This window comes from Anoplophora glabripennis, unplaced genomic scaffold (assembly GCF_000390285.2).
Source record: "Anoplophora glabripennis isolate ALB-LARVAE unplaced genomic scaffold, Agla_2.0 scaffold183, whole genome shotgun sequence".
NCBI lineage: Eukaryota > Metazoa > Arthropoda > Insecta > Coleoptera > Cerambycidae > Anoplophora > Anoplophora glabripennis.
In genome coordinates this window covers 685,758-711,358 of record NW_019416293.1, presented here as the reverse complement: position 1 = coordinate 711,358, position 25,601 = coordinate 685,758, and the positions used below count along the sequence as shown (strand labels likewise).

General features: G+C 32.1%; 1 protein-coding gene across 6 annotated transcripts in view; it reads left to right on the top strand.

Moving 5' to 3' along the window:
* LOC108912306 (carbonic anhydrase-related protein 10) overlaps nucleotides 1–25,601 on the top strand; it is a 121,252-nt gene that overhangs the window by 1,485 nt on the left and 94,166 nt on the right. For 2 of the 6 annotated variants that reach the window (XM_018717516.2, XM_018717511.2), the window contains exons 1-2: nucleotides 3,378–3,500; nucleotides 5,762–5,924. In XM_018717516.2, coding sequence (XP_018573032.1) covers nucleotides 5,867–5,924 — 58 coding nt within the window. In that variant the 5' untranslated portion in view covers nucleotides 3,378–3,500; nucleotides 5,762–5,866. Of the gene's footprint in view, nucleotides 1–3,377; nucleotides 3,583–5,761; nucleotides 5,925–8,836; nucleotides 8,900–25,601 lie in introns of those variants that run through there. The other 4 variants (XM_018717513.2, XM_018717512.2, XM_018717514.2 and 1 more) reach the window with 4 other exon arrangements.

The window sequence follows — 25,601 nt, the reverse complement described above, 5'->3', positions numbered from 1 at the left end:
AGTAAAACTTGATGTGACACAAACTTCATAGTTTTTCATCAAATTTTAATACAATTTAATTTTTATGCTAAAATGACAAAATCCAATTTGTTTTATTTTTCGAAGTTGTTTTAGAAGATCTAAAGGCGAATATAGAAAGAACAATAATCAATATTTAAACATAACAAAATTTATGATCCGGGAATTAATTCAATTTAAATTTTACAGATATCCACATATATTAGCACATATTTATGGTTTCGATAGCGATATCCGTGAATTGACAAACATCGCTGTGTTTATCATCAAACCCGAGTGACGTTATTTTAATATTTATGCCCACCTTCAATATTCTCCACTATCAAGTTAAACATATGCCTATTGTGTGTAACGGAGTAATTCACCAACTTCCTCGCAAATCCACGTTATTTAAAATTCACGTTTTCTCTCCTGAGAAATTACTACCCCCGCAAAAAAATAAGGCCCGACATGAATAAAATCGTAGCTATTGACCTTCCCGGAAAGGATCGTTGCATAATAGAAAAATCCATCTCTATTATTCCGGGAAAATAAAAATAAGAATGCAATCAGACGGAATGATCTCGCCGTCTTATAGGACTAAAGTGCATGAGATATTCATGTAGGCGCATTGAATTGTAAAAGATTAGGGGGCGAACACTCGACCCTGTTACATATGTATTGTTGCTGAATTGAATGTTTACACGAACAAGCTCTCGCCTCTCCGTATGCAATAATGAATTTGTAAGGAAAGTGCCGGGTCGTTGATTGTTTCATTACTTCTGTTTCGTTCAATCCCAACCACCATTTGGCGGTTTGGTGATACATGGACTTTGAAAACATTTATTTACTAGACATACAGAGGTTTCAAGCCACGTGACCGCCAAGCTTAGACAACCACCGTTGCACAATTGGGACTGTCAACTAAAAAGACCTTTAATATTGGTGTTATCAATATTCATGATTCGTTTACAATGAATAATGACAAACCGTTACGTCTACGTGCGAGATAAATTAATATAACAGATCGCCCTATTTTCTTTAATAATAATACGAAAAGTGATAAACAAAAGAATGAAGGAAGTAATAATTAAAAAAGTTTAAAATATTTCGTTGCCCTGTGACTGGTTTCTAAATTATACACATCAGTATTATTTGAGGCGCAAAATAACTCTAATTGGGAATACATAATTTAATATAGCTTTCAACAAGACCGAGGTAATAATAATACTTGTAACAGAGTTTGCTCTTTTCAGACCTAAAGTCATTGTTTTATTTCCCAAGGAGTCTCCTGCCTGAATAAACGTTTGAGAAAATTCAAGATGATAATGTAATTACGTATTCCTGAATCAGACCCCACTGAAACTCGCCACAAAAGTGGAAAGGAATTTACACATTTATAATTAGGCGTTATTGCTGCCTTACTTCTTACAGAGTAGGTACACATAAAAATAAATGGAGATTTAGATACTGATACAAACATTATTCATCTATTTATTAAAAATGTTGGGGGCCTATGCCTTTATTAATTTAATCAAATATATTAAGGAATATAAATATTTACTCGTATTGTAGGAAGAGTAAATTTGACGAGGAAAAAAACTTTGTCAGTCTCAAAGTTTATATAATTTTAAAAATAATAAAAATTGTCATCAGCTTTGAGTCAAACACAAAGTTCTTGGTATGAAGGTAGGGAATAAAAAGGGGCATTATGGGGAAATAGTAGAGTAAACTTAAATAGAACACTTTCAATACAATTATCTGTATAAATTATAGTCAGCAGTGCTGCAACTGTGAAAACTTTTATTAAATTTTTCTACGGTATACCTACCTTCTTGTGAAATAATCAAAATTATTTTAGTTAAAAATTAAATAGTTACTCCTAGAATTTATGCCTTCTTCAAGAATTTGTGCAGTTTATTAAGTGACATATACTTACAATTAATAGGTATATATAAGTGTTTTTGTGCATTTTCCGAATTTTACGATATCCCTGGAAAGCAAAATAAATTCGTCACTTTTATCAGTCGCTTAAGGCAAGAAATCGAATTACTTCGCCAGCCATTACCATTCTTACGAAATTAACTCGTTTGAAGTTGAGGCGGTGNTAATGTATATAGTTAAATAATAAAAGTACCTACTATTTCCCATAATATGGTTAAATAAATTTTTTTGTAGCTACACCTAAGTTTGTGTGTGGTTAGGATTTTTAGAATGTGAATTCTATTAGGTACCTTATATTTTAAGGAGTTAATGAAAATATTTTATTATTAATGTAGATATCTATTAATATTTTGTTTATAGATTTTTTCCACGTAAATAATTCTACATAATCATTGTGGTCCTCCATTATGTGAAAAAAACTGGGATTGTTGTAATTATGTAGACTTTAAAATTCTTTATTGATACTTTCAAAAAATACTGAAGATCTGAACTTAACATGCGTAGTAAAAGTTATTTGTTACAAATGTGATTTTTATGTAACTGTAATTAATGTAATCATTATTTAAATAAATTGCATATGTTTAATAATTTGATTTATGTATATGATGTACATTTTTTTCAGTGTCCCAAGACAATATCTAGAAAATTTACAAAACATTTACAAAAGCTTTTAAAAACCAACTGTAACTGCGATAGCAAGTTTATCGTAGAATATCTATGAAATTTTGTGTTTTTGAATATATTTAACTAAACTAGAGTAAACTTAAATACAACACTTTCAATACAATTATCTGTATAAATTATAGTCAGCAGTGCTGCAACTGTGAAAACTTTTATTAAATTTTTCTACGGTATACCTACCTTCTTGTGAAATAATCAAAATTATTTTAGTTAAAAATTAAATAGTTACTCCTAGAATTTATGGCTTCTTCAAGAATTTGTGCAGTTTATTAAGTGACATATACTTACAATTAATAGGTATATATAAGTGTTTTTGTGCATTTTCCGAATTTTACGATATCCCTGGAAAGCAAAATAAATTCGTCACTTTTATCAGTCGCTTAAGGCAAGAAATCGAATTACTTCGCCAGCCATTACCATTCTTACGAAATTAACTCGTTTGAAGTTGAGGCGGTGGCAGCAGCGGCTCACAGGAATTATGTATGCCGCGTTCGCGCTGCCACGAATTATATATTCAAACATTATCCGACACCAAAAAAGGAAAAGAATTCGGTAGGAAGTTGCACAATCAAAAACTGGGCCCGTAATTTCCCACAGGTAGCAAAAATCAAATGTCGGGCGAAACGCATCAACGTCAACCGCAGGCATGCCTCTCCCCCCCCTCCCTCCAATCACCCGCTAACTCTTGCGGTGCACACTCGAGTAGGATGGCGCGTCTACGGCGTCTCCGGCGTCGGCACATGGTTCGCGGACGTTGTTCGGTACGAATCGTCGCCACGCCGGCCGAGACCCGCGCGCCTCGTACGCGCTTTCCGCAAGAAGCTTTTAGCGCCATCCGATTGTTGCCCCCAAACTTTGCCGTGCTCGCTGCAGTCCAGGTTGGTTGAAATTTGACTGATCGGAATGACACACACGCTTTTCGCTCTGTATTCATTTCTAACACTTTCCAGGAAACTGTAAGTAGGTACCGTTGTTTGTTTAAAAGTTCTCGCACCAGAGTATAATTTTCTGATTATGTTTATAAATTATTCAAAGGACACTCCGCAAAATTAGTACAATTATTTAAAAGTGCAATAATAATTACTATCATTTATGTATTTAAATCTATATTCATATATTTGCAAATAGTTAGGTACCTGTATACTTTTGCTTTACTATAATTGAATTTAAATATCTTTTTATCAAAATTGGATAGATTTAGAGATATACACATGGGTCGTGTCGGAAAAAGCTTAGCCCTGCAAAGGTCTTAAGAAAATAAAACATTTTTATGAAAATGATCTACATACAATGTAACTGAATTGATTTTTTTCATTATTTTATTTACTTCATAATTTTTTTATCTTTCGTATCACTTTATGTAGGGTAGCAATAAAATTTTTGAGTAAATTTTAATAACCAATTACGTATACGTCATGAATTAACAAAAAGATAATGTAATTTTTTTAACTATCACTATGCCTATTGACTTTCTAATGATAAATAACTTATACGTATATTTTATTTAAACTACCCTCTTGGCCTTCTTAAAATAAATCGTTTGTGGATATATTTATTGTATACGACATAATTCGCTATTAGATTTTGAGTTTGTTTCACCCTGTACAATAAAAATCTTGTGTAGTACAAATTTCCAGTGACAAAAATGATCAATAAATATTTTCCACATACCAAAATTAAATACAAAAAGAAGTGACAAAAATTAATAGAGAATGAGGCTGTGTATGTTTAAAACAAGAAAAATATGTTTACTTTGAAAAAAATAGATTTATTTTATCCAAATGTAGGAAGCATCATAATAAAAATGTCACAAATGATATTATTCTATACATAGAATATTATACATATACATAACAACATTTATTTATGATAATAAATCAAAATTATTAAATTGAGAGCGACTAATAAACCTCTTTAAGAGGAAGAATAAAGTGAAATTGCAATTTATAAAAACATATGCCAATCGGGTAGTTTTACAAAATACCTAATAAAAATAAATAGATACTAGGGGAATGTGTTTTCCAAGTATTTGCAAGTTTAAATTGTAACTAAATGTATTTAAAAGTTTAAGTAAGGTTCTTGTCGATCTTTCTATATTTCTGTATCTAAAAGTACTTTTAAAATGTTTATTTATTTCTACATATATTTCGATATATAAGACAATAATTTGCCTTCCTTTTTGTATCGCATTGAAACAAACTAAATAATAATGTAAACGTACCTGTTATGAAATACATAATGTATTTTAGTATTTTTATTATTGTTTTTTTAATTACAATTTTTTTCAGTATCAGCTTTTATAGTATTACTTTATTAAAGAATATGATAAATAATAACGTTTTTTTTTTAATATTCACCCTACATATGTATATTTAACAGAAATGTTTCAATCGTAAAAATATACATAATGTCCACATCAGTTCATTTGTTTTAATTTTTACATTTAGAAAAAATTTTGATAAAACCGGGAACAGTTGAAGTTGTCTCTCGGTTGCGGCCTTTTTGGTATGAATTATACTCTAGAGTAATTAAATATGCCATATATCTTTTGCAAGTATAGACACGTCGTCGGCGTAGAATTTCACATACCATCCCTTAACCGCCTAAGGAATCCCAAGTGCAAACTGTATTTTTTTACCGTTGTACAGGTACCTACTAGTCATTTGAAACATTACCAATTCAAAAAATAAATAATTGGAATAAAAGAAATTTCTGGCACATACCTATATACATATTTACTTTAAGATGGACGATCTTCGATTCCGGATTTTGGGAATACGTAAGACCAGATATTATTTGTATACATTTTACTTTCACGGCAGATTTTCAAGGAATATGAAATGAATATAAAGTGAAACCATTCCGAAAAGAAAACAAAATTATTCACTAGGTAGAAATGAATTTATAATGAAAAATACAGCTCCAGAAAGCCAAGAAACCTGATAAGGCCTGGGGTTATGTGCAGAATCTAAATTAAACCTGCAGTGATATTTGTGGTCAGATATTTCTACTAAAAGCAATGTTTGAAATAAAATAGCCATCAAATAACGAACATTTCATATTAATTCAACAAATAATAAAATTATTTAACAATGAGAACCGATCAATAATCTATAATTATTGATGACTACTATTTTAGGACTTTTTCGGCGATTCGGCATTCAGAGAAAAATACTGAGTGATGAAAAAATACAAGCCATTCGTTCGTGTCGTCTACAGGAGAAGTGTTTAAGCATAATTGAAGATGCTCACATACGCTATAACGGGGATCGTGTTACAAGTTATACTGCTGAGTCCATCAGGTGAGTTCCTATTAAAAAATATATATATTTCCAGACATTAATTTAACATATGTACATAAATATATTAACCACTATTATTACTTTTACTAGATTATAGAACTAATTGTAAGCTTCAAAAACGCATAGTTAAAATGTAGTTATTTTTGTATTATGAAATATTCAGTACTTAAATAAATATAAATTTTATGCCAATTTCTCGATATAAAACATGAAAATGCTCTTAAGAGCGGCGTGTTCACTAAGGTTCACTTAATTTTTTTAATATTCATGCAGTTTCCATTAATTTCCGCTCAATTAATTGTTTGGGTATCAGAAAACTCTTTGAATTATTTGCCAAAACTGCAAAGACCTTTTCGATCGAGAAAAAAAGGAATCTATTTCGTTTTTTATAATTATGTACATTCATATTTATTATATTTACACGTCTCCTTATTATACTTAATTTTTACGTGTAGTTTAACCTTACACCTTGATCATCAATATTCACCCTTGTCATAAGAGTTTATCTCTGCTTGCTCTAGAAGTGCAGAATCTTACAGCAAAGATCGTGAATACAGGTTTATATTATTTATACTTGTTCAGAATTCGAGTAAACTGAAAATTTAATAACCTTAAAATAATAAATAAATAAATGCTAAGCTGTTTGCAGATAAAAGGCTGCTAATGAAATTTTAAAATCTGGTTTACATCTTCCCAAGTCAAATACATTTAGAATTCATTTTTTCCCTTTTATTTTGTTTTGTTGACCTGGTCAGGGTAACATTCAACTTTTGTTATTTTTTCATACACTTTCATCCTCCATATGAAATATACTTATCATTTTTCAGTCTGACTCGAGATGCTATCGACTTTCAGGGACTCAATATTTGTATAAATGATTGAAGACCTCTCTATCGACCTTTCCCACCTTATGTTTCACTTATCTTTCGAGCTGTGTCACCACTACCAAAGGAAACAAATATAAGATTTTTATTCATTTTAAAAATGAACTTCAGGGGGGACGCCAAGGGTTTAACATATTAATTTAATTTCGTCAATGCGGAGAAAAAGATTACCTAATTTAAAACATGGTAAAAAAACAGACTTCGCCCCACCTCCAGCTAAACTGAGCATCAACGAATCCAGGGAAAGAAAGCAATATGTATCTTATGCAAATCTCCTTGTAGTTGTACCAGAACACGTCAACTTGGAGAGACATAGTATTAGTGGTACATTATTGTTAATGCTGGCTCTTAGAAATTTATGTATATAATACCCTGTCTTTCTGGGAATAAGAATACTTATCTAAATAAATCTCTTGAACATTTTTCTGATAAACGTAGCACACTTACTTGGGGAAATAGAAAATTTAAATACTACTACTACTATTATAGGGGCAAAGCTCAAAATATTTATAAAAAGTGTTGTTTCAAACATCGACATGTTTGAACACAGTTTTAATTTATAAATATTCTAATGTACACATAGATAATATTTGTTCGACGGTTAGGTACGTTGTTATTTTGATAAGATTTAAATCATTTTTAAATTCATGGATCTCACAATTGTATCTAGTTCTACTTTTGGTTTTTGAAATGCCTATACGAATATTCCATTAAATTTTTACTTGTCGAAACACATATTCTACATACGGGACTGGATGAATCTATTTCAGTACCTACCAACTGATGACAGGGCAATTATCTCATGTAGAAATTTAACGAGGTAAATTATTGAGGTATACTGGTATCTACTACAAGCTCTTCCGATCGATAACCTTTATGAACTAATAAATGGAAATTAGTATGATACTCACTTCTTAATATCATTATAAGTCGACTCTATTCAATATACACCTAATCGGTAACGGTCGTGTAGGTAGTGTATATAATTTAAAACTTGCATTTAATAAAAATTTTCCTAAATACACCATAGTACATTAAAGCTAATTTAATAAGAGTATAATTTTTTAATGTATTATGGTGTCTAAAATGCAGTAGAAAACAGAATACATTATTCAAAAGTCGGTGGCCAGTGGAGGGCGGTTTCGGAGCATAATGGGAGTCTGATTTTCCACAGTCTAAGTTAAAAATGGTGTCTCTTTATTGGCATATCCACAGAACAGGATATTCCATTGCAACAAGTAGAACTGTGGCCTTTATGTAATATATTATTCTTTGTCAACTAGATTACGTTTTGCGTTTTGCGTCATTTCCCGGGCGAAGTTCTACATTGAATAATTACACATTCATTCGTCTAGGATTAACTTAGCTACCGTACCAGCGAAGCTTATATAATTAATTAGTATTAAAAACTCCCCACGTTGAGCCGTTTTTACTTTTGAAACAATTACACTGGAGTAGATAATTACTCTATTAGGCGTAATAAACTGGAAGTAATTATTTGTATGGTCGCGATAAGCGTCTCCCTAAACTTATTGTTTTATTCTAATATATAAATTTACTCAATAATAAGATGCCGTGCAGCAGTGTTGCCAGATCTAAGTATAATAATTACTATCGTTTTTGTATTATAAAGCTACTTGTGTACGATATGCGATAATATCAAAAAATACTAATTTGTAAGTATTCTTTTCTAAATTTTGTTGAACGAAACACGTACAGATATATTTCTATAGAAGCCAATACGCAATTAAACATATTTCCGTGAGAGAGGAACCTCTTATGTTATTAATTCATGGAGCGCCTTGTTCGGCTACAGCAACGTGACAGATTTGCTATAAAAACAGTAATCTTACAGCAATTACCATACAATGAATTGTTTACTCACATCAAAGCAGCTAGTTCGGGATCAATTACCACGACGACATTAATCAAACAGAATAAACACGTTTCAAGTTGATAGTAATTCCGACAGAGAGAAACGCGAAAGAAACATGTATTTTTCTATAAGAAATAACCTTTGCGAAACAACCTGATTCAGTTAGTGTGTTCACCATAAGATAAATTAAACACAAATGCACAGAAAATGTATAGGTATGTATATTAATGCTTGTAACATTAACTGTTTTTAAAATGCGAAATGCGTGGAGTTGAATTATTCGCGAATTTTTTTCACAACTCGGCAACAATGCGTATTGAATGATTTGACCTGTTGATGGCTGACTAAAAAGCGCAGACTTTTTTATAGCGAATCACAAAAAAATCGAAGAACGGATAATTAATTGTTGTGAAAATTCATGCATTTAGAAAATTTATAAAGACAATAAATTGTTGAATTGGAATACGTTGCATCTAAATTACCCATTCAAACACCGATCTCCATTTTACAGCCTAAATAATTCTGCTGCGTAAGGGTAAAACTAGGAACAACGAGCAGTCAGACCACGACTATAATCGACATCATGAAGTTATTTTATTACGGGCGGGTTTATTTATGACGTTTGTAATGTCAGTTATGGAAACATTCATCTCGACAGCGGTGCGTACCTGTGATACTACACCACCGCACCGGTTCAATCCGTTTTATGTCGCCGAAATATTGAAAAATATTGTTATCCTGGCATACCGGCAAGGAATTCGAATAAATCTGTGCGATGACATTCCTTGGTGTCCTTGGTTAGATCGCAAACGGATGATACGGAAACAATTCCCATTTCCACAGGAACGGTTCCAAAAGAACGGTTCCCGAGGAACGGTGCCAAAGAACGGTTCCTGAGGAACGGTTCCGGAGGGACCGGTACCTGAGGAGCGGTTCCGAAGGAACGGCTCCGATGGAACGGTTCCGGAGGAGCGGTTCCGGAGGAACGGTTCCAAAGGAACGGTTCCTGAGGAGCGGTTCCAAAGTAATTTTACCAATTACCTTGTTTTTGATTAATCCGCATATTTTATTTATACCGTACAGAGAATAATTCTACAAATTGCTACAGTGTGCTCTGAAAAACAATTGTTACTTGTGAGGTGACCTGACAGTTATGTATGTCTTCTTTAAACAATAATTGTATCTATTTTTCAAAGTTTATTGGTATTTCAAATTTTGAAGTATTATTATGGTTATAAACAACAAAATTCTTTCTGAAATGTTTTTAATGTGTCTATATTTATATAAAAAATGTAGGGTGTTTATTCTTCTTAAAAAAAAAAACGTTATTTTTTAAATTATTTTTATATTTGTTGTGAACCGAGAATAACCTAATTTAGAAAATGCACTAACTCGCCTCAAGAATTCAATCAGACTCATAAATTGTTGTCCCTGGAAGCTAACCGAATGTTTCGATGTGGTATAAAATTGATCAATTGAACTTTATAAAAACGTATCAGCGCCGAGAAAAAACGATAAGGTGGCGTTTGGCCCCTGAATTGATGGGTGTAAATCACCGGTTAGCACCGTGCGGCCGTCATTACATTACAAATGACCACAATCTATCTGAGTTCGTCTTCCGTTTGCTTCTCCTGCAACAAATTTCAGCCGATATCGGGGTAACCTGCTCCCCGACGAGCGTGCCTCTCCGTTCGCAGGGGCGGACTTTTTCGTTTCTTCTTATTTATTCTGTTTATTAGCTACATGTGTAATTAATTTGAGTACACGTTTTACGTTAAATAGGTCACCAAATAAAGAAAATTCTTTCCTGGAAAATCCATGTCCATTAATTGTAGAAAAAGTTTTTAAGTAATCATTAACAACGTGTAGGAACTTATATATCTACTAAATAAATATACCCAGCGAATGTATTTCCAGGAAACAAATATGTGTAATGTATAAAAAAGTAGTAAAATGTAAAAATAGTAATTTCGGCATTAATGGACAAATTAATCATAATTAAACCGTTTCTTCTAACGTTTACTGTGGTGTATCATATAAATTATTAACAAGAAAACTACAAGACCAAAAAAATGACAAAATTACCTTGTCTATTAATGTTAGGCGGTGCCAATAAAAAGGACATTTATTATTAACGAAAATATTATTCTGATTAATGTCCTTTATTGTCTGCTTTATATTTAATAAATGAACGAAAAAGTATACAATAAATCACAACTCAAATGTCACTTCTGACATCTACGAATATTATTTTATGTACAAAGTACCTGAATATACAGAAGTTGTATTATTTTAGGCCGATATAAGAAAACTTTTAAGATTTTTCCTCTAGTGAAAGGAAAATATTTAATTTCTCTTGCGCAGCAGTATAAAAAATACAGCCCTGGCGTGATGACTGTCCTGACTGTCCTTCGGGCAGTGGACTTCCGCACGTTGTTCTTTATGAAGTTAATGTTAACTACCTTTGGATTTACAATTATCGGAAAATGTATACCAACAAGGCGTGGTATATTAAAGATGATAGATTTAGTGGACGCAGTTTTCTAAATATATATAACCTCAGCGGCTGCTCGTCAGGGTTGGTCAGGTCCATTAATAATGCAATCGTTTTTTTTTGGTCACGTACTTACTAATTTAATTTTAAGATAAGCGTCGTTCCATAAAAGTCAGAAGCGGAAAATGACACTAGCAATAATTATTTTAAAATCTGCATATCGTAACTTATGTCTGATTATGTCTGTTTGCGATGTAATGAATTGTAGACGGCATTAACAAAATTTGTTCACGTGTCGTTTCTTATTCGATGCAGGGTTCCGATAAAATTTCCATAAAATTACCTAAAAGTACAAATATTTTCACCGCCCGCGCCCGGCCGACATCCAGCAATTTATATAACTCAAATTTTCTGAATGAGCAAACAGGCAGTAATCAGAATCGACTGTATAACCGAATCAATCGATACAACACTTACTGCCGCCTGAAAACAAATCAGAAGAATGAATTCGCGAAATCCAATTCCAAACAACATAAATCACGTAAATGCAAAATGCCTTTGACGTACCATAAGTCATGTGTGCATACTTTAATTCGGACCGCATATATTCAGATTGTTGGTTATTAAGTTGAATACTTTGGAAATTTAAAATTTCACCTCAGTAAATTGAAATGGTTCACCTTATTTCCATATTTCTATTATATTTTACTCCGCGGAAAATCTTGTTGGGAAATCGCGACGTATTTTACCTGCGAGATTTCCCCCATCACAACTTTTCCTGACCTTAACCCACTGTTAATATTTTACACATTTAATTGAAACTGGATTCGACAGGGCGTGCGGACCTGTTACAAAAATATCTGAAACTTCATATTTCAAAATTCCACAGTGAATATTAAAGCTGTGCGCGCGTACACAATAGGCAATTAATTGCTTGAATTATTTGATAATGGAAAAATTATCATTGCAGGATTCACCGCTTTCTAATGTAATTAGTACCTACCTATGTGAAATTTCCAGATCAATTCAATATTTGCAATAGTTGCACAGGCACGAAAAAAATATTCACTGATAATTATTAATTAAGAAATTTATCGGCAAATAGAAACTACATCGCTTACCATTAATTGTAGGTACAATTTGATTAGAGACATCTATTCTTGCTGTTAATGCACAATTTATAATTAGTCGTTTCTTTCCCTTTTCCCATCATTGCTTATATTTTTTCTCCTTTCTATCCTAAGAGATCTTTCTTCTGAAACTACAACATCTTTTGAATCAAGTAAGCTCTGAAAATGAATGAAATTCCAATATTCTGAGGCGGATATTTAATAAAAGTAAATTGTTTCTTTACTGTGTGTGTTCTTTAATAAAAATTGTGAAATTCCTCATTTAAAACATACAGTGTTTCAAGTCGAAACTTATTTTATATTCAAAATTTTCCAACTTTCCGTTGTTGCGTAACTTAGAAAAAACTGCATATTTGTTTCTTATTACCGACACGCATAGAATTAATCTGCTTATTGAAATTTAAAGTAAAGTGGGCTGCTGTCAAGTTTGTATAATAATTGACAAATTTAGTAAAGTTAAAATTAACACCACTGACTTATACAACATAAATACTTAAATTTAAATTATTTATTTGTTTAATTACTGAATTAGATAAAATAGGACAATGTTGGTTTTATTTTATTGTTTGTTTCAAAGTTAAAGAAATAAATGCGTATACCTATGTAACAGTAACAAACTGATCTATAGGAGACGATAAACAAAAGATATTAATTACGTATTTGACAGTAACAGCCTACTTACATAGACTGTTTGAGCATAATATTGAGAAATAAGTTTTGTAAGCAACAAATTTACTAGAAATTATGAAATTTTGAATTTTAATGTAACTCGATTTGGAACATATAGAAAAATAATCCATAATTTAAATATTTTCGGTAGGTACTTTACTCTTACATTTAATCTTAAACTGGTCCGTGTATTCTGTAGTGTCTTGTAAAAACTTATCAGTACCTATCTATAATTTTAAAAATATGCAGTTGTTATTTCTTTCTTATCTAAACTATACCATCTAAAAAGACAATGTATTAAATGTCGGTAAAAATTTCAAGACTGGCTTTTATGTATGAATAAAGAGGTTATTTAGGTATTTTTTTTTTCAGAGTAACGGAAATAATTAAGAACGGTAACGGAAAATACCACAAATAAATAATTATAGCCAAGCTCTTTTATGCAGTTGAAAGTGTTTCGGTTAAGTACCTTTGTTAGTAATTTCATAGTAATTTTCATGATTTTACAAAAACACTAAAACATGAGTGACTATTATATTAAGACTTTAAGGTAGAGGTAACGTAAAAGGAAGGGAACCCATGATTGTTACAATAGCGGAGTGATCATAACCAGCCAATCAATCTAAAATATTGCAAGTAGGACATTTAAGAATTTCTGTCGTCGCATTATATCCAATAATTCCCGAATTAGACCGCCGCGCCGGTTTAAGGCAAACACTAAAAGAGTAATTTGTAGAGATCTCGCGCGGTAATTTCAGTACAGTCGTAGGAATTAATGACGGGACGGGTCGTTGCCGGCGAGCGAAGGCCGATGGTTCCCAGAGGTGTTATCGTATCGTAAAGAAAAGAACGAAAGAAAATATAAAGGTCCATGAATAGGGGTCAACTGGAGGGGCACAAAAAGAGAGGATCGTGAAACTGCCCGTAAAAAGTCTTCTTTCAGCTTGCCCACTCGAGATACACACTGACGGCGCGCATACGGGAAGATGCCCCGGTGTTGTTTACCTTACATTGCAGCCAACGTTTTCTTACCCTCATGTCTGGTCTATCAACTTTTCAATGTTTTTGCATATCCGATCACTTTTATGTTGCAACACTGAAGCGAGATCAGAAACATTTTAATAATATCTAATTCTTTCCACGTCTGTTAAATATGAGATTGCTTCAACTAAAAATTTAGGGCAAGGAAAAAAATATTAGGAACATTTTTATTTTTTGTCTTTTGAATATTTTTAATTTAAATAATGAATACAAAAAATACATTTTTTCATTAAAAAGTCCTGTCTATTTTGGAAAAATGTACACATTTGAAAAATTAAAAACATTTGGCGTCCTGCACATCTTGCCTTGACGCCGGACAACTGACGAAAGGTCGGCAACCCTAATTAAAAATAAAAAACCACTGTCTCCTCTTGATATGTTCGTGAAGAAAAATGAAAGTGCTCTAAATTAAGTATAAGTTACTAATAATATAATAAGTTATATAGGTATTTAATGCATTGTTGTCAAAACTACTACAAATTCAAGAGTTTCATACATTACGATACTTCTTTTAGTGCATACTTAAATATATCCCATTCACAAGTGCGACGCATTTTAAAGTAAAAAGTGCGAATTAAAAAAATACTTTAACGCTTTTGACTTAAAAAAATCCCTTACAATTATAAGGAAAATCTGCAAATTGACTGAATGGGACATTTTCCAATATTTGAACTACACCGGAAATGAAAGTAGGTTGATTATATGGTAATAGTTTTCTTTTTTCTTATGATCCTATTTGAACACTAAACAAATTGAAATATGCGTTGCGGTACAGCCAGATTCATTCACTAAACTGACAAACATAAAGAAAGTTTGTAGCTAGAAACTGTTACAAAATAAAATATAAGGTGTTGCAAATTAAAAATAACGTGTAAAATAATGAGTCGAAATTCCAGATTTAAATAACAGTTTAAAAATGAAAAAAGCTTTATTTGTAAATTTAATATACTCGTATAGTCAAATTCATAATATATGAAACAAATAACGAAAATGTTTTATTCAAGTAAGTTGTGATAACCCATCGTCCGTATTTCTTTGTATTCCGAGGAAAATAAAAAGAAATGTGGATACTGTACATTAGATTAGTCGAAATTGTATGTATTTTACCTAAATTAGCTTAAACAGCCTATGTAGAAGTTGGAGTTGGTATTTTCGTTAACTATAAGTTCGTGCAGAACATCTATATTGATAATACCTGCCTAGAATTTGTGTGACAGGTGTAACATGGTGACGTTATTAAAACTGACATTCAGAAATATACAACGATAATGTTAACTAATTTATTTTACTTAGCGGTACTCCAAACAGATCCATAAACCCCCTGGTTTACGGCACTTTCTCCGACGTGCAATAAATATCAATGGTTTTTATAGAGAGGCAATAAGGGCATAAATTCAAGTTTATCCATTTTCAGGCCTTTAAATTTTTACAGTAGATATCAACTGACATCAATTTTGAATTTATTCGAAAAAGCAATGCGGTTTAATTGCAGAAACGTTTCAATTTATATTCCAATTATTCCGTGTGATGACAGCTTTTCAAATATTTTCATTCAATCAAAATTCGTATGTGTTATCAAACTGCCGAACGGCGCACAACCATACATAACGATTTTTAAAAAGCTTAAAACATTTAGGAAGGAGATTTATTGTTTTCAGCGGAAAATTGGACAAATCTCTTTGAAGTGTGAATTGATAAATAAATCAATAATTAATTACCGTTTATTCTCTACTTTGTATTTATCACAAGCGACGCAACTGTTCCATAATTTATGATGGTCTATACATCACCGACATAAGGATTAAAGTAACTTTTTTTGTTTAAAAACTTATGTTGGATTAAAATTCAAATATTTCCGTAGATAATTATAAAATAAAAGTTTGTTCTGTGTTATAGCAACCGCATTTGTTTATCTTAATGGTAAATTGAAAACGAAATTACATAGTATTTCAGCGAGGTATTTTAAAATTTCCTAATTTAAAATGTAAAATATTCCAATCCATCAAATAACATAGCATAACATGGGCACTTTGTTTCTGATTTACATTTGTGATAAATGCCCATTGCTCCAAATTAAATTGAAATTAAAAGAAAAACTAATAGAAGTGCATGTTGCTAAGCAAGTTACAAAACTTCGTTGGAAATAAGAACATCTGTACTTATATTGTCTAGTCTTACCCTAATTTCAGGTGTTCATAAGGAAACTTTATACTAACAGTAAAAGTTGGAGAGGTTACCGTAACAAGTTTGCAAATTGAAAATATGTTTTCTTTTTTCACTCACTTAACATAAACTGGTACATTATTGAGTAGGTACTCATTTCTATGAGCTGCTTCTTCTAAGTTGTATATTAGTTGCAGAATTATTAATCTTCAACTGCACTGAACCACATTGAATAATAATCTATCATGAAAATAAGGATTTACACATTCAGAAGTGTTGTTCGCATTGCCGTTGCTCTGGAGTTTTTGTATCGAATTAATAATCAAGGTAGATTGCAAGTAATTCATCAACAAATTCAATCCACAAATTATTTATAGCATGTTCGGTTGAATTATACCTATGAGTAGTTAGTAAGAACAGTCGATAGAATATGAGAATAATTCCACTTTATTATATTTGGAGTAGTACTCCAATTAATTGTTGTAATACATTTAATGCGGATTAACTTTTCATTGAAAGGTAATTGTAATTTATATAAACAGTGTACCTAATTGTAAAGCATAATAGAAATTTATATTATAATTCATGGTAGTGTAATGAACAAGAGTATATATTTTAATTTGTGTCATGTTTTTTTTATAGCGAACGCATAGAAAAAGCTTTTTTTCTATGCACTGTTTATTATTTTGCTCGTACAAAGGATTACCATCCGCGTATAAGGCTTTTTTTATCTTTAAACAACGCTAATACTCGACAGCATCATATATTTGTCTGCTGCAGAGAATACGACATAAATTATTCATATTTCAATTAGTTTTCATCGTGATTTCGGTTCATTCTTCTGCCGGAATAAAAGAAATGCGGTATTAGAGGAAGAGGCTTTCAGGGTTGGAACATTATTTTTCGAATATATTTTCTTTTCTGGTATTCAAGATATGTGACGTGTATTTTAGTACCCATATACATATTCAATATGACTACGTAAGCACATAACCCTGCTGTACGTAAAAAGATATTCTTTCCTTTCGAAATTTAATGAATAAATTAATAAGTACTCGTATGAATCTTTTTATTGTGGCACTTAAACAATATGAAATTTATGAGAATTCATGGTTTATTTAAAGTTTTCACAAACCTGAACTAATTGCCCTACGTGACAAATCAATATTATCTACTTTATCAAAATAGGCACCTACAGAAATTAGAGTAATTTAAAAATAGAAAAACATATTGTTTATACGACAAACATTCTAAATGTATTGTCAACCTCGGTACTGATTGAGACACGATAGATAAACTTAAAATGACGCTTAATTATTAACACTGCCGTTCTTCTAAATTGGTTATATTGACAGCATTTACTCGGTTTGGCCTTAATATTAATGTATTTATTTATTTATACCTACTCAAAAGTGATATTCGCCAATACCATCGGTGAGGTCAACAGAAAGTTTCAGAGAACTAAATTATTAACCCGACTCTGAAACTGATCAGAGGCAGAATAAACATCCACAAACTCATATAAAGTATTAAAATACTAAAAGGGAGGTTAGATACTTTGTTCAAATATACATTTTTCTTTCAAAGCGTTTTCATGAGGATATTTCAATGACGGTAACTTTTAATGTGCCGTATTCCTATGCACTTTATAAAATACTTTCTGCAAAATAACAAAATTAGATACTACCACATACCTACACAGAATGGGGCGTAAAAATTTAATAAGGGCTAAAAACGCTATTCGATTTGATTTTAGTTACATTTTGTATTTGTTATCTGTATAGGTTATCATTGTTTATAAAATAACAAATTCGCAAATAATTTAAAAAATATGTCTGCTAATGAAGTAATCCAATAACGAGTTGTTACGCCTCACCAAAATCAGCGAAGTAGTTTTTTACAATGCCCGTGCTCAAATTACAAATACAAATGAGGCTGTCTTCGCCAACGGACCGACTGAAGCTTAATTGGCACTCCAGTCACGTGGTATTTTACTGGCTGCAATGGTGGTGCATGTGCTACTAACAGTCAAGGAACGTAGGCAACCATATACTTTACAAACTTAATTAAACTGACTTTGTTCACTTGCCGCACCGGGTATTTGTTCTTGAAAACCCGCCATGGAGACATCTATTCATATCCATAAAGAAATACTTAGTTATGACTTTCCACAATTCAATTCGGTCATGTAGGTATATATTAGTTTTTTTTTAAACATATCTGATGACTCATGACAAAAAGCTCGATTGTCACTTCTCGTTATACAAGCATACCGGGCGGGTAAAAAATTTGTACCAAATTCATAATTTGAGATACATAATACAAAATACATAATGGTTTGACTATGGTTACCTACGAGTATGTGTACGTCAATTCTGAGTTTTGTTACAATACTATCGTAATGTTTAGAAGACCTTTAATTTCTACAACAAAAACAATTTTAATATATGCCAAGGTTAACAAATGAAGATGCGGTAGCGAATAACATATGACTTCACCTGCAGACAGATTTTGATTGTCCTTAAATACTTCTAAATCCTTATAAAAACAAATTAATTTGATAGTATGTATTATGTTTAGGCAGCATCTACGTTCCTGACAAGAGTGACAAGCTTATTGCGGGTTACCTAAGTGAGTGCTCCAGTAGAACATATTTTTATGGCATATTTTCCGTAATGCGCCTTACTTTTATTGTGCGAAAACCATCGTTAAACTTGCGTAAAACACTGAGAAGGAAGAAAAATAATTAAGACGTACCTATCACGCCATCGGATCGTTTAGTTGTTGTACACACTTCCGGTTTTAATTTAATTTCTCTTGTAAAAATTCTATTTTTAATTCCCTTCGAACGGCGTCCTTTAAAAATTCAATTTTAAAATGGTTGCCTAATACACTACCTATTTTAAATAAAAATGAATTATGTATCATAAGTAAGGCGTTTGACATGAACTTAGGAATTAATTTGAAACTTGCTATTTAAAATACTCTTCAGATCTAATAGAGAGAAGTTAAAAAGAGGGAAAAACTAATTTTAAAATTTTAAATTAAGTCTCTTTTACTTGTGCATTTAACTGACATTATAAGGAGGTCCTTAAATTGAAAACAAGTGCAAATTAGAGGGAAACAGAATTGAAAAAAGTTTCTTGTATTTTTTTTATACAAATTCAAGTGGTATGTGTACAATTTATACAACCAATAGGTACGAATCTAATCGCATATAGTAAAGTATCTATGCTCAAAGTAAATATTACCTACTCAAAGCCTTAAATTAAAAAAAAAAAGTTAAGAAACTGAATGGCATCCTGCATAAAACATTAACTTAACATCAAAGGACTATAGCGGAGTTATAAATATACCAAGACTATAAATAAAAACATGAATCTTAATTCCCAGTACTTAAGAGGGCCGTATTTATATTTCAGAAGTTGAAACAATGTTTACGGTTAAGAACCTGCCACACCACCTGATCCATAATGCACAGGTTTTAAGGAGTTTATTGTAGTACGCGTACATTGTTTAACATTTATGAGTACTCCGCTTAGTAGCTATTCTTGGGGCAAATGGAGTTCAGCGATAAAGTGTCATTTCAATGCGTAATGCCATTGCCCATTCGGTACAGAGCCTTCGTAAATGATTACAAGCCACGTCACCGTCGAGCATAGGCTACCAACATTGCACATTTGGTAGGTAGGTATATAAATTAAAAATCCATAAACCTCAGTGGAGCGGTTAGATGTAATTAAATTAAATTATTTCTGAAAATTAACGTGAACTGTTGATATTCAAACTTAATAAATACAATTTAGTATTAAACTTGTGAGACATACTTGTTTTTTCGTTCGCTGAAATGCATTTAAATTAAATTATTAATTTACCTAATAGTTATTTTAACCCTTATAAATAGTTCTTCTTGATTTCAATGAAACGAAATTTGATATACAGTAAAACGATACGGGACCGTAACCGAATCAGTAAATACAAAAAATATCATCCACTTTTCAGGATAAGTAATGACGATGGCATAACGCCAACGGTTTGTGCTGGGAAACCCAATTTGCATCGAACCTTTCTGCAACCTGTAAAAACCGCATCGAGATGTGACATTCTTTTAAAACTTCCTGAACTTCGGATCCGGCATATTTACATTTATAATTACCAAAGGCTGAACGTTGCTCTGCAATATCGGACCGAGAGTTATCTAAATGTAAATTATGGCAGTAAAAAGCATTTGTTGTAGCCGGAATAATAAATTAATGCTAATTACGGGGTTAGAACATAAGGAAAAATAAATATTAATCTCAGGTACGTGGAGGCACTGCGTAATGAGCCGGCATAAGGGTTGAGCCAGCTGACTTTTAGGTGCTTCTCAAGATTAATGCTCGGACCTTTCACATCTAAAAATATATTTTTATCCGTTTATTCGTCAGAGTTTATCAACCTCCGCAATTTACAAAGTTTAATTGACGTTCTTTGAACTCTACATTTGATAAAAATATGTAGATGACTGGTATCCAAATTACAAATTGAAATTTTTTCACCGATTATTTTCAAATAATATGTGGACTAACTTTATTATTTACTTCTTAGATTGGTATTGGTATGACTCTAGTTCCACTCGGGTAGAATTCAGGACTGCCACTAATTAATTTTGTGAACATGTTGCTCAAATTAATGATTATGGCGACAGCAAACCGCATTTCCTTGCGTGAAATATGGATACGTAGTATACAGGGTAATACAAAACATTAAGTCGGTCAATAACCACAAAAAAAATCTATATTCATATTTCAATGGAACAGTTAACGTTAATAAGGAATTTGAACGTTGCAATTGAAGTCCTATCCTCATGATGAATACGTAATCGTACAAATAAAATCTCGATTGTGGTACATATTTGGTAAAAGTTCTAATTTCGACGAAAAGGTCGTATTTTAAGTATCCCGGAGTTTAAGTCGCCCGCTGCCTAAAATTCGTTAAGTATTGCCCTGGCGGAAATTTTAATTCAAACATTATTTATTACGTAGTAAATAAATATTCAGTTGAGCGGAACAGTGAATTAAATAAAATTAATTTATGATCACAGGCGATAAAATATAAATAATTTCAAAAGCCGGAGATGTTGGGATAAAGGATCGCCGAAATTGTTAAATATTGCGAAAGAAACAAAGGGCTGTTAAGTTACGCGTAAGCTTATCTGCTTTTCCCCATTTAAAACGTGAGAATTCTGATTTGAATTAAAAGGGGCGAACACCGTGAAAGAAAGCTGTAATGTAAATTATAAGTACTCGACTTTCTACGTCCATTGCGAGCCCTATCCAAATGTCGAGACAATGCGTGCAAAATTAAATACCATTCCTTGCCTTATCATATCAATCATGTGACTGATAAGAAGGCGGCACTGAGCGTCTAATTATTACAACAACAGGAATATGATTGCTTAAGTTCTTGTCTGAATAATGAGAATACGAGTATAAAGCGCACTATTAATTTCATTATTATATTAGTACGTCATGTTATGAAAGTTTGTTTTAAAGTTTCGACATCGCGCCTGTTGCACAAACTTATATTTCCTTATGAACGCAAATACCCTAAAGTAAGTCCTGAATATCTTGCTTGATATAGATATTTCGGTCCTAGGAGTCTACAGACTCGAGACCTCAAGACCTACGAGAAACTCCCCAAGGGCCTTATCACAGTTGAATATCAGTATTTTCCACAATTAATGAATATTACGTATTACAGATTTTTAATTACTCCCTTTCTTGAGAACTATTTAAATATGACACATTTGACTGTTATTGTATTCTTAAACAAGTAATTTTTCAAATTTATTTATAGAAGTAATTTTTCAACTGAAATACAAACGTAGGTAGGTAGATACATAATAAAATATGAAACATTTTCAGATAAAAAGCGCTATAAATGTCATTATACCGTAATTGTCATGTAAAAATAAACAGGTATGTATATCACTTCACACATTAGTTCCGTCCAGGTATTTAACTCGAACTAATGATTGTACTGGTTCTGGATAAGATTGTAATACTCCTTTAATCCCATGTATGATTGGGGGCTGATACCCTTCTAGAATGAGTAGTGCCTGACCTAACTCAGCCAAGTCCTGAGGACTCTATTGCCTCTACAGCCATTTTCGGGGTGATATATTACATTGTCTGTGCGGTTAGTCCACGGAAGGTCCTCGAAATTTGATTATTCTTATAAATTATACAGATCTTTATATATGAGGGACTATTAAATACCTACGTATCGTAACTACTGATAATCCAATTGAAATTATTCGTTAAGGATTTATTTATTGTCAGTCAGTTACTTTAACATTTGCTGAAACTTGGGTATGTCCTTCGCGCTACAACCGCAGAATAAATCCAGTCTATCTCTTAATTCTATTAGTTTTTAATAGCAATAGGTAATTAGTGTTATCACTTAGCGGATTTTAGTGGACCGATTCTTAGATCACAGAATGCCAACAGTCTTAAAAGCCATCTAATAATTTAATGAAGATTGACTGAACAATTACCACTGCCGAACGTTGGGCCATAAAAGGAAATGCTTTTACCTAGAGATATAAATACGTCTGAGTTTTTGTAGCAAAACAAAGATATTAAACGAAATGTCTACAAAGGAGAGCAGAGATAGAAAACCAATTCTGTCGAGTAAGCTGGGTGTGTCTTTGTGGCACTTTAGCAGAACGTTTTGCCGCTACATAGGGAGCACGCGAGTCGACGGAGATGAGCTTGTCTTGGTTAGTTTTCACTTGGTTTTTTTGACTCCCTGTGTCACTGAGTAGCACAACAAAGCAACATCTAATTGTATGAAGGGCAGGGTACGGATTTTCAGGATTTAGTGGAACCTATTAAGATTTCTCAGACTATTCAGTACCGATTCATAGCCGACGAAATGGGTATGTATATTTATTGGATATACTAGATTTCTTACTACATTTTGTTAAATTTCCAACTTAAATGTAGCGACCATTGCCCAAAGTTCTTTTTTCAAGTAAAATCGGGCGTAGATCAGGAATTGAGGCTGATATTTTAAATTAATTGAAAATACCACTACCCCATACATATATCTGTTTTGTGTCGTATATTGCGGTTAAAACAAAATTTATAGAGTGCTAGTAATTAAAAACCTTTTGATGTAGTTTTATACCATGTGGTAGCAAGTTTATATCAAAAGTCACAGAAACATTCAATACTTTTCTATTTGTCCAAGACAAACACTAATAAATTTTGATTTTCGGTTTGAAGCTATTTTGTACGCTCATCGGTAAATATTTGCAAAAACCGAAATATGTACTACCGTAAATATGAATTACCTATAGGATAGTAGCAAAATGCACATTTTTGCTAAAAACCAGATTACAGTACTTGTTTTTCGTTTCATATTGCAACAAATTATGGATAATTCCATGCAGAGCTAATTATTTTAATAACGACTATTTAAAATTTTCTGTTTTCTTTAGTAGGTACTTTTAGATTACTATTACAACGGAGGACATAATTTTTTTCATTTAGGTGACATCATAACTCCCGTAAAATATCTGACAAGTTATATACTCTTCATGCAACCACCGTTCTATTTTTCTATTCAACCAAATTCTGAGGAAAAAATTAATTAAAGTCTTATATTTTGAAAACAAGCTATTTTACGATGTTATGCGTGATGTATTTTAGTAAAGGGAGGATAGCTCGGCTTTTCAATTAACTATCAATAAAAACAACCGACAAACGGACCTTTGTACCCGCACAACAAATTTCTGCAAACTAAATAGTCTGTTTTGTAATGTGTTTTGCTAAACCATTTTATAGAATGTAAAGTGCACTTGTGAATGCGGCTCAACTATCAATTAAAATTTCATGGCTGCGGGTTCAGAGGGAAGCCTGAATGTAAAATAAAGGATAGGAGATGAATATCATCATGCCATTATATCACGTTTACGTTAAAACTTTAACAATAAACTGTTCATCACCGTAAACAGCACATGCAAGGTTAAACAATTTGAGAATTTGGACGAAATATCGATCAATCTTAAGACTACCATTATAACGAGGGCTCGGCCAACTTGCCACAGACACGCAAAGAAAATACTCTATAATCATCGTCCTATTTTGTATTGTACTTTATTCTGCGTTGCCAGGAAACTGTTAATCAGCATTTTACCAAAATGTCCTTTGTTGCGAGTTATTATAAAAGTCTGCTCTATTATTTCCCACTACAGTGTTGCTAAACGAGGTATGCTGTATACAAACGTGACGTTTCAGCTGCATATATGTACAGTGAGTTTGATTTCAAATTCAATACAATGTGTAGTATCTATCGATCGAAGTATGACCTTAAAAAAACAAAACAAAATAAAAACACTATCCTATTTTATTTAATGCAGTAATTAAAAAGTAAATGCCACAAACTTAGACTGACGTCATGGGTCGATCCAGACACACTCCTTTTTTTCCAAGAAGAAATATGTGCTCCTATATTTATTTGAAGTGAAACACACCGCAGATTTCGCGTTTTTTTACTCGTCATTATTTAGGGAACGTTAAGGACCCGTGCACAATCGATAACATGAAATATCTACCAGCGTGGAAAGGTAATATTAAAACTTTAATTGAAATCTCAAATGAAAGAAGTTTAATCAGGTATGCAGAGAGGAACATGCGCTCCATGTCGAACTAATGTTTAATAGGCAGAACAGTAAATCTCACCCAAGTATATTAGCAATTACTTGCGTTAATTCAGTCTGCGCCACCTGGCTTTCCTTAAATTGCAATTTTCGAGATTACCACTTTGCTACCCTTCAAAAATTTAATAAGTTCGTAGATAGCTGCCTTACTTTCCACCTAAACCTAAAACTATTAGGAACTTTTTTGTGTAACTTTGGTGATTGCGGAAAATCGCTTTAGATTTCGTTGAATGATTTCTAACACGGAGTAAATCTTAAGATATTCCTTGATATTTACATACAAACAAAAATATGTAGAGGAATGATTCGAAACATATATACAGGGTGTAACACTAAATCAATCAATCAAATCAAAATTCAATATTTTCCCAAGTAAAATTTACCTTCGCCTTCGATTCTGAAATACACCAAATTATGGTTTTACGAATTTCAAACCATAGTAGATTTTGTTTTACAAACAAACAGTACGTACTAAATTCTTAAAGGCCGTTTTTAACAACATTTTTTATACCTTGCAAGAGTCGTTTCATCTATCTGAGGACACGCTGTACGTTTTTACATTTAGATACCTTGAAACCCATCCAGAAATATCTACTTCCATTGAAAAACTAGGAGTACTACACAAAATGCGCCAATTTACCCCGAAAAAGGATAAACACAATAACATTTTAAATAAATTCTACGTTTATCTAAACGTACCTTCTTTAAAATCA